At 42.0% G+C, this 14162-nt stretch overlaps 1 protein-coding gene across 7 annotated transcripts in view; it reads left to right on the forward strand.

Moving 5' to 3' along the window:
* EFCAB6 (EF-hand calcium binding domain 6) overlaps window positions 1-14162 on the forward strand; it is a 220566-nt gene that overhangs the window by 70272 nt on the left and 136132 nt on the right. For all 7 annotated transcript variants that reach the window (XM_082738840.1, XM_082738846.1, XM_082738842.1 and 4 more), the window contains 2 exons: window positions 755-879; window positions 6776-6924. In XM_082738840.1, the coding sequence (XP_082594966.1) occupies window positions 755-879; window positions 6776-6924 (274 nt within the window). The remainder of the gene's footprint in view (window positions 1-754; window positions 880-6775; window positions 6925-14162) is intronic.

The raw sequence follows: 14162 nt of genomic DNA on the forward strand, positions 1-14162 counted from the left end.
GTAATTCTATTTGTGTAAAATTCTAGGAGATTTCAGAGTGTTTAGGTCCCAGGTTTTCTATACATAGGCCAGAACCGATTTCTTCATCATTCCCTTGTATCCATGCCTCTTTGACAAGTGGAAAAAAATAAACTTGTTTTCGTTAGACTTACAATTACCAATAAGTTTGAGTACTTTTTCATACATCTGTTGTGTTTTTTAGTTCTTTTCATGTGAATTACCTGTTTATAACCTTAGTCTATTGTTCTGTGAGTACTTATCTGATTGATTCATAAGACTACTCATGCATCATGGTAATTAACCTACACTTTTTCTCACTTGTTTTTCTTTCATTGTGATTTGTGTGTGTGTGTTTTTAACCAAACAAAAAATAAATATTTGTACCATCAGACCTATCCATTATTTAAATGATTTGGGGCTATAATGTGTCCCTTGGAAAGACTGCGCACAGAGATTGTATGCTATGTAATATCCATCTTAATTTTCTTCTACTGCTTTCATGGTTTTATTATTTCACTTGGTGTACTTTTTACTCTATCTAAGGTTTATCCTAGCACAAGATAGCAGGTTGATTCACATTTTTTTCCAAGTTGTTCAGCCAATTATTTCAATACCATTTATTACATGGCTTCTCATGCTTTTGATCCATTCTGGTCCTACTTTTTACCGGACAGCTTAGGATGAAAAGGGAACCCTGGATATTTAAACATACCTTTGGCAACATGAATAAGAGGAAGCTCTTTTGTTTTAATAGAGATCTCATGGAACAATCAGCCAGTCAAGAATTCCAAAGAGGAGTGCCTGCACAGCTCTGCTTCCTCGGAAAATGTCTGGAAAAACCGGTCCTTAGACGAAATTGAGAGGACCTTTTGCCAAGAGGTAAGAGTGTCTCCCTCATGCCAGGGTTCTCTACAGTGTGAACTGAGGAAATTGACAGCTGTGGAAAACCGTTAGGTCTTGACGTTATTTCTAAAATTTGCTTCAATCCTCCTTCCACGTCCCCAACCCTGAGGCCTCCTTCAAGTCCTGATGACAGTCCTTTGGTAATAGTAGAGGTGGTGAGAGTCTGGTTCTTACGCGTCTCCTCTGTACTACTCACATACTAAATGTGGTAAGAAATAGTCAAGACTGCTCTAAGGACAACTTTATTGAGTAAAATAAAGGAAAACTTGAATAAATGAAGAGCTCTTTTTTTGGATAGGAAGATTCAGCATTCATATCTGCTCTCCTTATTTCTGGATATAAGGATGTATCCATATCTATCTGGATATATGCATATCTATCTAATATACACACACACCCATATATAGATGTATATATGCATATACATATATGTAATATATATGTATAGATTTTCTTTTGAAAAGTTATGGGAAAGGACTTGCAGTACCACATAAAAAATAATTTATAGGGGTGCCTGGCTGGTTCAGTAGGTAGAGTACTCATCTCTTGATCTCAGAGTTATAAGTTTGAGCCCCACACTGAGTATGGAGATTACTTAAAAATAAAGCTTTTAAAAATTATAAAGGTATAATATTTAAGACACTATGGCACTGTCTTACCGACTACTAGTAGGTAATGGATTGGTCTCTATGTGTGAGTTTAGCATATGATATCAGGCCTTCCCAGACAGTGTGGTGGATCTGGGGAGTGGCTCACCCAGTAATTCGGATAATTCACGAGGCAGCCATTTCGGGGAAACGTTTGTAACCTTCCATTCTTCACACCAAAGCAAATTCTATATGTATCCACTATTAGATTTAAAAATGTGTGTGAAAATTTTTTAATCTTGAAATTGAGACTTCCTTTTAAGAGTGATATAAAGCCCAAAAACCATAAAGAAAAAGACTGATACATCTGATTATATTAAAATTGAAAAGCTTTTGCACAGCAAAACTTTGTGTAAGCAAATGGGAAACTTGACAAAATATGTGCCACATAAAAAAGAGAAAAATCATAAATATTCCAAAGGTACGTAGAACTTTTAACAATGAATATAGAATTTTCTGGAGAAAAATGTCAATGAGGAAAAAAATGAACAAAAACCAGTGTTGATTAAGGTGTTGGAGAAGTGAGTGTATGTAATATTGTGTTGGTAAATTAGTAAAACTTGTTTTCTGTTATTGTTGTTAATAAATTTATTGTTTTCATAAAAACAGAACCATTACAAAATGCATTAGCACTACCAAAAAAGTAAGCAATTCTGAAAAGTACAAAGAAGAAAGTATAAATTATTCAAAATCCACCACCCAGAAATAATCAAAGGCAACATTTGGCGAACATAATTCTAGGTCTGTCTTTATTCGTATATATAGAAGGACGGCTGCCTCGGTGGCTGGGTGGGTGGATACATGGATAGAAATAATTTTATAAGAAGAGAATCATGCTCCTTTTTACAAATAAGACATATTTAATTTAAATGTCTTTGAATTTACCAGAGGTAAAGGAGACATGGCCCCAGCGTAATGAACCCTTCTGTGGGGCCTCCCGTGTGCCAGGCCTTGTTGGGTATTCCCCTCCTCAGCCTTCCAGCAGCTCCGTGAAGGCACTCTTACCATCCTGGCTTCAACTTGAGGAAACTGAGGCATGGAGAGGTTTAATGACCAGATCAAAGTTACCCTGCCCGTTGGGCCTGGGGCCAAGTTTAAGTCCAAGTTCTTGTCAAGTCTGGCTTCAAGTGAAGCTGAAGATACATGTGCACTTTGGTAAATATTTCTTTACCACAAGATATATTAGGTCCTAAAAGGGACTTCAAGACAAGAAAAGAGATTAAGAAAGCCATTAAGAATTGCAGAAATGATGGTGTTTGTGAAGGATCTTTCGATTATAGGCAGCGCGGGGCGGGCTCTCACTTCCTGTGGCCCTCTCTACTCCCCACCTCACAAGTTTCGTTGTTTCTGTTTTGTTCTTAGTCAGGGCTTACAATGATATTAACACTCCATTCTGTTCCTATAATTCCCCTAGTTGTCTTGTCTTCGTTTCGTATTTGCGTGGGTTCAGTGCACATCACTACACTCCAGTGCTTACCATAGTTAATCCCTTTCAGAGTTCATTATTTTGATTTATTTTGGGGCTGGCTGGATTTCACTGTCAAGTAATTTCCTTAAGAAAGGCTCATGGGTACTTTATTCCCTCTGTTTTTTCATATTTGAGACTTTCCTACTAGAACAACGTGGCTGGATATAATTCTTCTATCTTCCTTTCTCTCCCTCAGAGTGTTGTAAGCATCATTCCATTGTCTTCTGGCACTGGGTGCTCTGGAGAAGCAGCCTGGGGGCAGCAGATATTTTTTCCCCTTGTAGGTGATTCCCTAAATCACCTACAAGGTGATGCCTAAAGTTTTGGGTTTGGGTTTAGGGGTGGTTTTTGTTGTTGTTGTTGTTGTTGTTGTTTTGGCTCCTTGAAATTAAAAAGCGAAACTGAGCTGTACTGACCTTAAGCGTTTTGTCAAAGTTTTCTGGATCACAAGGTGTTCTTTTTGATGGACAGATTCAGTCCTCCCTTCATTTGCAGAAAACTTTTTCTGTGTCGCTAAAGTCTTCCCCCACCTTCCATCCTTGCCTCCTTCCCACCTTCCCTCTGCGCTCCCTGCATCTTCCGTTCCCTCCGTGATGTTCCCGGCTGTCCTCCCACCGGCCATCTTGGTCTACCCTTGACGGCTGCCACCTGCCCCCAACTTGACCCAGTGCTTTTGTCTTTTTCCTCTGCCTTCAGTGACAGTCTTTTTTTTTTTTTTTTAAAGATTTTATTTATTTATTTGACAGAGAGAAATCACAAGTAGTTGGAGAGGCAGGCAGAGAGAGAGAGACGGAAGCAGGCTCCCTGCTGAGCAGAGAGCCCGATGCGGGACTTGATCCCAGGACCCTGAGATCACGACCCGAGCCGAAGGCAGCGGCTTAACCCACTGAGCCACCCAGGCGCCCCTCAGTGACAGTCTTTTGAGCCATTTCTTTATTATTCATTTGAATTTCAGCCTTGTCTCTTACGCTTGCTGTTTCTTGTAATGAATTCCTATTCTTAGTTTCTTTTTATGGCATGAAACCTTTGTAGATGATGTGTTTATATTTATTTGTAGTATGTTTCCTTACAGACTGAGCTCTTTGTTTTTTTATCTGATCTTTCTTTTCTTTCTTCCTGTGGTTTTCCATTGTCTATATACACACAAATTACACGTTCTCTTATGGATGCATGGAGATTGCTCCCTGTTTTGTGCTAATCCAAATGGCGCCCCTGGAAGGGGTTGCATCCGTATCTTTTGGTGCACCTGTGCAAAGGTCTCTCCAGGAATTACGCCTAGGAGTGGAATTACATGCCAGTTTGTAGCAGACACACTTCTCAGCTTTATTGGCAGTATCAAATTGCCTTTCAAAATAACAGTTTGTGCACCCAACCACAGCATATGAGAAAGAAGTCCCGTCATTCTATCTACTCACCAACACCGGATATCGCTAGATTTTTTTTCTTTAAAGATCTTATGTATTTATTAGAGAGAGAGAGAGACAGCGAGCACAAGTCAGGGGAGGAACACCGAGAGAGGAAAAAGCAGAATCCACACTAAGCCCCGAGCCTGTTACGAGGCTCCAACCCACAACCTCGAGACCACGTCCTGAGCTGAAACCAAGAGTCGGAGGCCCAACCCGTGGAGCTGGCCCAGCACCCCAATTATTGTTAGACTTTTAAATTTTACTTTGTCTGATGCAGATAGAATGTCATCTCAGCTATGATTTTAATTTTTATGTCTCATAGCTTTATACATTTTGTAGCCTTTCTTTAGAATGTTTTTGGTAAAAATGTATTCGTTTTAAACTACTGTTTATTGAGTGTCCTCAGTGTGCCAAATTCTGCTTCATTCTAGGTCATTATTAGTGAACAAAACAGACACAATATGCTCTCGTGGAGATTGCACAAACTCACATCAGGGAGAGGGTATTCAACACATTCATAAATGTGATAAATACGGGAAAAGACCTCATTTAGATAGCGGATCAAGGGAATGTTTATACACATTACATGTACAAACAGAAGGAGCGTACCTTTTGCTGGTCCGTCAGTAACATGATGGCATGCTACACATCATTTAAAGCGTGATGGTTAACATAAGTTCTTACAGGAAAAAATATCATGAGATACTGTTGAATGAAAAAAGCCCCTGTCCCATCTAAACGTATAGCCATGATCACATTTTTTGTAAAGTTATAGGTTTATATGATCATTATGGGAGCTTTTGCAACACTACAGAAAAAAACTGGATGGAGAGACTCCCAGATATCTTTACGTCCTTCTTTTTACTTTGCTGAATTCCTTGCATTTTTCCCTTTTGTTTCATTATAAACAGTCACAATGAAAATCCCTGAGAGGTTTATACATGCCACCAAGACACTGTGTCTGTTTCACTCCCTGCTCTTTTCCTAAAAGCTCTTGATTATGTCAGAAACATTGTCCCAGAAAAAACGTCAATGGAAACCAATGTCATCAAGATAGTAAAAGCAATTTCATTAATTCAGTGAATACACTGAGACGGTACTCCACGTCTGGCTCTGCCTTCTCTCTGTGAACCCATCGCCCTGAAAGAGATAGGGGCAAATTCAGCCACATTTTGGGTTAGTTTTGTGCAACTTCCTAAGAAATTTAGGCCCTGCAATTCTCTAAATATTTTTAAAGGTCTTCCCACTAGATTTCCAACATTCTCGTGTACCCTATGGAAATTTCAGTGAATTGCTTCTTACTCCTTTGGTGGGTGGAGACTCTTGTGCATGTATTTCTATGTTCCAGCATAGAAAATATTTTTACAATTATTTTTGTTAATGTATAATGTATTATTTGCCCCAGGGGTACAGGTCTGTGAATCGTCAGGCTTACACACTTCACAGCAGTCCCCATAGCACGTGCCCCCCCAGTGTCCGTCACCCCACTGCTGTCTCCCTACCTCCGCTCCCCCCAGCAACCCTCGGTTTGTTTTGTGAGATTAAGAGTCTCTTCTGGTTTGTCATAATTTTTTTTTAAGTCACCTTATGTACTAGGTTGGTGGTTATTTTGTTTCTCATTGCAGTTAGAGGGGATGGGGGCAACAATTCAGACCAAGTGGAGAGGGTTGGAAATATCGGAGAGTACTGTTATTACTCAATAACAAACAGCGGGAAACCTTTGGAAATAAAACCAATCTTCATAGTATTTTTATGAGTCCTATAAAAATCAGTGGTTAACCTACTTTGCTGAATTTTAGAAGTCCCATAAGCGAGGCTCATTCACCCTGATTGTTTGTGATTCCCGTTTAAAAAAGAAAAAATAATTAAAGAAATGTACAATGTGTACTCTGTTTACGCAATCTTTATATTAATGATTTTCCTTAGTCTAAAAGCTACTTCTGCTTTTAATAAAATGTTGCCAGCTTTTTTGTTTGATTGACCCAACTTAATCAGGAGGAGCATAGCGTGGGCTCACAGTAGGAATGGCTTGAAAGTATATTAAGAAAGATGTATCAAACTGGCAGATCCACTGAATATTTTTAGCTCTGAAATTTGAGGTGAAGCTATTATATGGCTGTTTTTCCCTGAGAAACTTGTCTGCCTTGTCAGTTGAGTCGCTGGGGCTGGGGATACTCTTCTGCAGTGAGTTCATCAATTAAACATTTGAAGTTCAGAACGTGCCATCGTTATCTTTTTGATCAGTTTTTGGAGGGGGAAATGTGACGAGATTTTGGTAAAAATACACTGGGTGAACAGCTCTGTGAAGTGGATTTCTACGAATGCAACACTCAAATTTTCGTTCCCTACAGCTTCCCAAGGCTTATGAAAAGGTTGAAAAGGCCCTGAGTGCTGGGGACCCCTCCAAAAGTGGATATGTATCTTTGAATTACCTAAAGATTGTTCTCGACACCTTTGTGTACCGATTACCAAGGAGAATTTTTATCCAGTTAATGAAAAGGTAAGAGTCCCATTGTTTCCTTGACAATTTTCCCACCCTCAAATGTCAACCGTGAGAATAAGGAGCAGCTTCATTTATTTTTTATTAATGTCTTGGACTTTTTTTTTCTTGAAAATTTCAAACACATGCAAAAGTAAAGAGAATACTGTAAGGAATCCAGTCACGTACCCACTACCCAGCTTCGGTATTCAGCTCGTGGTCCATCGTTTCTTTTCTCTTCCTGCTCCGTTTTCCATTAACCCCAGGCATTTTTTAAAAGTTTTTATTTATTCATTTGACACAGAGAGAAAGAGAACGAGCGAGAGCCCAAGCAGGGGGAGCGGTGGAGGGAGAGGGAGAAGCAGACTCCCACAGAGCAGGGAGCCCCAGGCAGGGCTCCATCCCAGGACCCTGAGATCATGACCTGAGCTGAAAGCAGTCACTTACCTGACTGTGTCACCCAGGCGCCCCAATCCCAGATGTTTTTGAAACAAATACCAGATACCATATTTTACTGCAAAGATCTCACTATGTGTTTCTCAAAGATAAGAGCGCTTTTAAAAAACATGGTAGAAATACTGGTTTTGCACTTAATAGAATTATCAATAATATTGTTAAACATCCAGCCAGGTTTCAAATCTAACCGATCATAGATTTTCCTTTACAACTTGAGTCAGGATCCAAATAAGGTCTGTGCATTGCAGTTGATTGATTTCCCACAATTCTGTTTTTAGTCTGTAGGGTCTCACTGCCTTTGTTAATTTTGTTCCCTTGTGATGTATGTGTTATGATGTGTTTATTACATGGTATTTCTTCCACCCGACGTCTGACTGATCTGCAGTGACATTTGACATGTCCTCCCTTCTCCCTCTCCCAACCCCCCTGCCCCTAAATGGATTGTTATTCAGATGTGTGTTCAGGTGTTCTGGCAAGAATACTTCCTAGGGGGTGGCAGGCACGTGTGGACTGGCTGTCTCTCTGTGTGGTGTTAGCAGCCATGGTTGGTCCTTCCCACAACCGCGCACTCACCGGGGATTATAAAGTGTGGGTATCGCCCGTCTGTCATTTCTTCTCTTATTGGTTGGAGTCCTCCTGTAATGAAAGCTTCCCTTCTTCAGCTGCTTGGTAACAACGAGACACACTTTGTGTAAGAAAGGCAGGATGTCCTTAGCTCTTTCCTTCGCTTACCACCTTCCAAGATAATGAATTAGTTCCCAAGTGAGCAATGAGCAATTTTTCATACAAAAATGATCATAATTCACAAGTGCCCACATATCTGATGTGTTTCAGGCCATCCCTGTTCTCACTGACCTTCAGTCTGGACCATCTTGCCTTTCATGCTGGCTGCTGGGTGCTGTCGGTGCGACCCTGGCGGTCGCCGATAGCTCTCTTGGTTTCTGACATGCTCCCGCTCTTCTGGTACATTGCTTGCCCCCGACCTGGAATCAGCCATTTCTCCAAATATCACTGTTTCCTTTAGAAATGGTGCACATAGACCAGACTCTGCATAAGGAATACCGTCTTTAATTTACCCGGTGCTCTGTCTGGGTAGCTCAGAGCACCCTGTCTCAGGGGAAGTAGGGTAGAGGCTACTGGAAAGATTGTCTTGTGAGGCTCTGGATAATTGCTGGACACCTTAGTTACCTAGAAAGGAGAGGCAAGAGAGAAGAGGGGGAAAATAGTATTTTTTTTTTAAGAGAGAGAGAGAGCACCTGAGCCGGAGGAGGGGCAGAGAGAGAATCTCAAGCAGGCTTCAAGCGTGGAACCTGACACAGGGCTCACAACCCTGAGATCATGACCTGAACTGAAATCAAGAGTCGGATGCTTAACTGATGGACCTATCCAGGTGCCCCAGGAAAACTAGTATTAAGCAAGGCCAACTGGATCCCTTCCCCACAGACTCCTCTTTCCTTCTTGACCCTCCGTACATCCAGAGAGGATCACTGTGTGCTGCCACCGTGGCTTCTAGAGTAAAAGGCAAGATGTGGCCCTAGGAGTGAGTATTTCCATGGCTCAGAAAACAGTTCTGTTGTTCTATCCCAACATGGTGACAATTTTTAGGAAATACTTCGTTGGATGACCAAAAGTCATAGAGTCATTTCTCTTTATTTCATTTTCAAAATTATACAAGTAATAATTTAAAAACAATAATAAAAATAAAACCCAAAAAGTCATAATCCACCTTATGTAACAAATTTACTGCTTTCATGTTTCCACACTCCCTTCACCTGTATCTACATACATATGTAAGTTGTATGTATTTGTAATTAAAGTACATCTACAGTTTTACGTTGTGCTTTTCAAATAGGGATGCATATGACAGACAGGCATGATGCTGGCTTCATCATCTTCAAAGTTATTTTAAGATTTTATTCCTTTATTTATTTTTAAAGATTTTATTTATTTATTTGACAGACAGAGATCCCAAGTAGGTGAAGAGGCAGGCAGAGAGAGAGGGGGAAGTAGGCTCCCTGCTGAGCAGAGAGCATAATGTGGGGCTTGATCCCAGGACCCTGGGATCATGACCTGAGCCGAAGGTAGAGGCTTTAACCCACTGAGCCACCGAGGTGCCCCGATTTTATTTATTTATTAAAGAGAGAGATTCCACACTGAACACAGAGCCTGATGTGGGATTCCATCCCAAAATCCTGAGATCATGACCTGAGTCGAAACCAAGAGTCTGGCGCTCAACCAACAGAGCCACCAGGCACCCACAAAATGATAATTAAAATAGATGTATATTGGGGCGCCTGGGTGGCTCAGTGGCTTAAAGCCTCTACCTTCAGCTCAGGTCATGATCCCAGGGTCCTGGGATTGAGCCCTGCGTCGGACTCTCTGCTCATTAGGGAGCCTGCTTCCCCCTCTCTCTCTGCCTTCCTTTCTGCCTACTTGGGATCTCTGTCTGTCAAATAAATAAATAAAATCTTAAAAAAAAAAAAAAGAAATAGATGCATATTGAGTCCCTTTCTCTACCAGACATTATGGAAAGTGCTAAGAACCTAGAAACAAATTACAAAGAGTCCCACAGCAGCAGGGACCACCAGAACGATGGTAGCTATGAAGACCACAATGGGCGTGCAGAGTAACATATGTATTAGGACACTAAGGGCAGCCGCGGTTGTGCCATTGTGACAACGTGTTCTCACCAGAGACCTAGGGATATCTGAGTTGTGCCCTCTGTTGAGTTCACCCATGATTCCCAGTAGAACTGGACACAAGGGACAACAGTGCGGTGAATACCAAGTATGGATATCTTGAATTATGAATCAGGTTTGTCTTCTGGTGCACATATCTGCAAGTTAAGACTTTTCCTGTCTTCCTGTCAACTCTTCCCTTTATAATTATGGTGTTACCTTTCTGTCCCTCTCGCTTCTGTGGCTTTCTTCTTGGATACTGAAATACCCGTAACAGTTTTCTCTGGATCGGTGTTTGTCCAGTGTGTCTTTTCTCAACTATTTAATTGTCACCGTTACTACTACGTAGTATGCTTCTTGTAAAACAGCATATCTGTGTTTAAAAAATTCCAAATGAACATCTTTGCCTTTTCAGCAGTCAAGTGTAGCATGTTCCTGTGTCTTGTTATGGGTGTGTTTGGGTTTTTTCCTTCTACTGCTCTATGGTTATCTCTCTGATTTTTCTTGGTTCTTTTCCTTTTTCCCTCCTCCATTGTGTTTGGTTCTAAGTTTTCCTTATCATGCGCTTTCCCCTCCACTGTCTTGAGACTTAAATAATTTATTTCTATTCTTATAGAAGAAGTTACCCTTAAATTTTTAACACATGTTCTGAACCGATAAAGCCAAAAGTTCACAATATTTCTACTGTCCTGAATAAAACAAGCGGCTTCAATGGATATGTTCCTATCTGCTAGTGTTTCAATCTGGCTTTGTTTTGGTAGGACCTGAATTAGTCTTCATTATTGGGTGTGTTGTTGTGGGGTTTTTTTGTTTTTTTCTTGCAATCTGTGTTTGTTTGTAGGTTTTCCCAGATTTACCACTTTGTTGGCTCACCACTACTTCTTCAGTCTCACCCCTCATTCAGAATTCAATTTCCTGAAGTGTGTTCCGTAATAATCCTTTAAGTGAGGTGCTGTGAGTGGGCGGAGGGTGGGGGCGGTTAGTCTTTGTTTTCAAAAATATCTATTTTCCACTCACTCTTTAATGGAGATTACACAGGGAATACAGTTCTTATCTGAGAGCTGTCTTCTGAAAGACACTCTTTACAGTCTTCTGGCCTCTGCTGTTGCTGTTGTGAGTCTGCTGTCTAATTGCCAGTACTTTCTGGATGATCTGTTTTTTCTTTTTCTGGTTGCCTTCAAGATTTTTCTCTTTATTTTTGTTACTTTCCAGTTTTCCTCCAATGTGTCTTGCTAGAGATGTCTGTTTATTTAACCTCCCCAGACACATGCTGCCTCATGGTGAGGATTAGTATCTTTCATGAATTCTAGAACATTCCCTGCTGCTACTCTTTGGGTATTGTCTCTACTCCACTCTCACTGGCCTTTTCTTCTGGAAGTCTTATTAAATATTTGTTGAACTTCGTTTTTCCACTTTCCCTGTCTCTTAGACTTCCTTGCATTTTCCATGTCTTTATCTGTCTGGGTTCCTTTCTGTTTTCCTAGAATCTGTTTTGGTTCCTAAACTCTCAACTGTGCCAGATCTCCCAGTCTAGCAGGCTCAGGTCTCTGAGCCCTGAATTGGCATTAAACCCCAGCCTCTTAGTGTCTGTGGGAGGTCCCAGGGCTGCCTTTAGCACAGGCTGCTCCGTCCAGGTCTGACACCCTCCCTGGGCTCTTGTGGGAATAACTCACATTCTCTCTGCCCCAGGCTTCTGGTACCTGTGGATTTCCCTTTCTTGGTTTCAATTTGTACTGTATGTTTAAGATCATTTTGTTGATATATTTATTCCAGTAAGTGTTGATATAGTTGATGTATTGGTTGATATATTTCTGTGATTATATGAGGAAGTTGGGGAGAGAGCCACTATGTTGCCAGAAATCTTACCTTAATGTGTTCCTGCTGGCTGGGAAGTTAGAAAAGTCTCCAGAGAGCAAACAGAGCTGAATGGAAACTTCGAGAGATGTAGAAGAGTCTCCCACGCGGGTGGCTGGGGGAAGAGATGCCATCCAGAGGAAGCAAGCAGCATTCCACTGGGGCTGGTGGATGGGGTCATGACCGCCCATCTGGGCTCTTCAGTTCTATAGACCAGAATGTTTCTAACCAAGTTACTCTTGAGTCTTTGGTTTCTTTAGATTTGCACATGTTCTTTCATTTATTTGTTTAGCCAGTCCATGGATAGTTCTGGAGCCTTCACTATGTGCCAGGTGCTGTGCTAGGCGCTAGGGACTCATTGGAGAGGAAGACATGGGCCCTGTGCTCAGAGGGTACTACCTGCTAGCCGGTGAGGTGACAGTCCACAGACACACCGGGCTGAAGGGAGGTGTGCAGTGTGATGGGGCCATCGTGAGAGTGTTGGGGAGGACCTCAGGAAGCTTCTCTGCAAATGAGCTTTAAGCAGAGACCTGAGACACCAGGGGGAAAGCCCCAGGACAGGCAACCCCACCATGTCATGGTCCAGGGCCTGACAGAAGCCGGAGGCAAGAGGGAGCCAGAGGTGGGGTAGAGGGCGGGCAAGGCCTCGGGAGGGGACTGGGGTCATGGCCGCCGCCAAGGGGTCAGGGACAGGCTTTGTGTCCAATTCAAGGCCGGAGTGCAAGTACTTGTGTGCATTTTTATAAGGATCGCCCAATCTGAAAAAATAATAGTGATTTATATCCCCGTCAACGTCGTATGAGTGTTCTAGTTTCATATGCCTTGTGGCATTGAATATTAACATTGTTTTAAAATATTGATAGCTTAAGAGGTATAAAATGGTGCCTCGTTATTGTCTTAATTTATATTTCTTGGAGCAATGCTGGGCCTGGACCATTCTGTGAGGCCGCGCGCTGATCGCATCTCCCCTGATGGGGATCCTCCTTGGGTCCTGACTGGGGAATGCCTCCGCTGCCGGCATTTGAAGTCAGTTTTATCACCTTTCTGTTTAATAACTTTTTGTAATTAATTAATTATTAAGAGAGAACCCTTTTCTGTCATAAGCAGGGCAGCTTCGGGCTGCCATTCTTCCCAGCCTGCTGCTTCCCCTTCGTTCATGTGACACCTCATTGTTCTGAAGTTTATGTTTTAATATAATCAAATACATTAATCTTCTTTTGGAATGTCTTCTGTTGCGTAATCTATAAATTCATCATTCCTGCCCAGGCTTGATATAAATACGCTTTTCTACTCTGCTTGTTTTTCTTAGTCTTTGAAAACAAAACACTTTAATTCATCCTGACATAAGGTGGGCATCCAAATTCACATTCTTTTCCCAAATAGATAATCTGTTTTACCACCACCACGTATTATTCTTTCCCCCTTGTTTCTAATGTCTGCTTTGTCATACATTCAATTCTCTCCATAGTTTGGTTTAATGTGTCCTTCCAGTCTGTTCCATCACTCTAGATGACTCTCCTGTGCGGACATTTCTGTACAGTGTGGTCTACACTGGCCCATCCACCTGCTGTGTTGTTTGCCGTCTCATCTTCAGAGAGAACACCGGGTTCCCAGCACTGTCATGGTGATTTCTTGACCTTAGAGGGTGATGGTTGGGGACTTACCACTCATTATGTCACCTCCTAAGAAGAGAGAACCTGCTGGTTTCTATGAGGAAAGCACTGGCCCCATGAAACAGGCGTCAGAGGTGGGACTGGTGTCACCCCCAGTGGCAGCGAGTGGCAGGGCTGTTTCCTCCCTGGCTTGCTCTCCTCTCCAGCCACCGAGGAGGCAGAACAATGCAGACTGCTGGGAGGGACAGTGTGGGGACAAGGGCACACCTGTTGTTGCCAGAAGTGAGCAGCCTGAGCGCCCCTGGATCTGCCCTCGCAGCTTCATGGGTCTGTGATTGTGCTGGGCTAATTCTGTATGACTTTTGTATTGAAAAAATACCAAAAGTTCACTAAAAAAATCTGTACATGAATGTTCATAGTAGCTCTGGTCATAATTCACCCAAATGGGAACGGCTCCAAGTGTCCTTCAGCAGGCGATTGGACAAGCAAACTGGGCCATCAGCACGATGGCATATCTCTCAGCGATAGGAAGGGATGAGCTTCCGACGCGAATGGCACTGAATGCCAGCGACATTCGGAAGAACCAGTCTCAAAGGCTGCTGCTCTAGGAGTCTGTCTCTAGGACATTCAGGAGGAGACAAAACAGTAGGATCAAAGA

Source organism: Mustela nivalis (genome assembly GCF_964662115.1).
Source record: "Mustela nivalis genome assembly, chromosome: 7".
Classification (NCBI taxonomy): Eukaryota; Metazoa; Chordata; class Mammalia; order Carnivora; family Mustelidae; genus Mustela; species Mustela nivalis.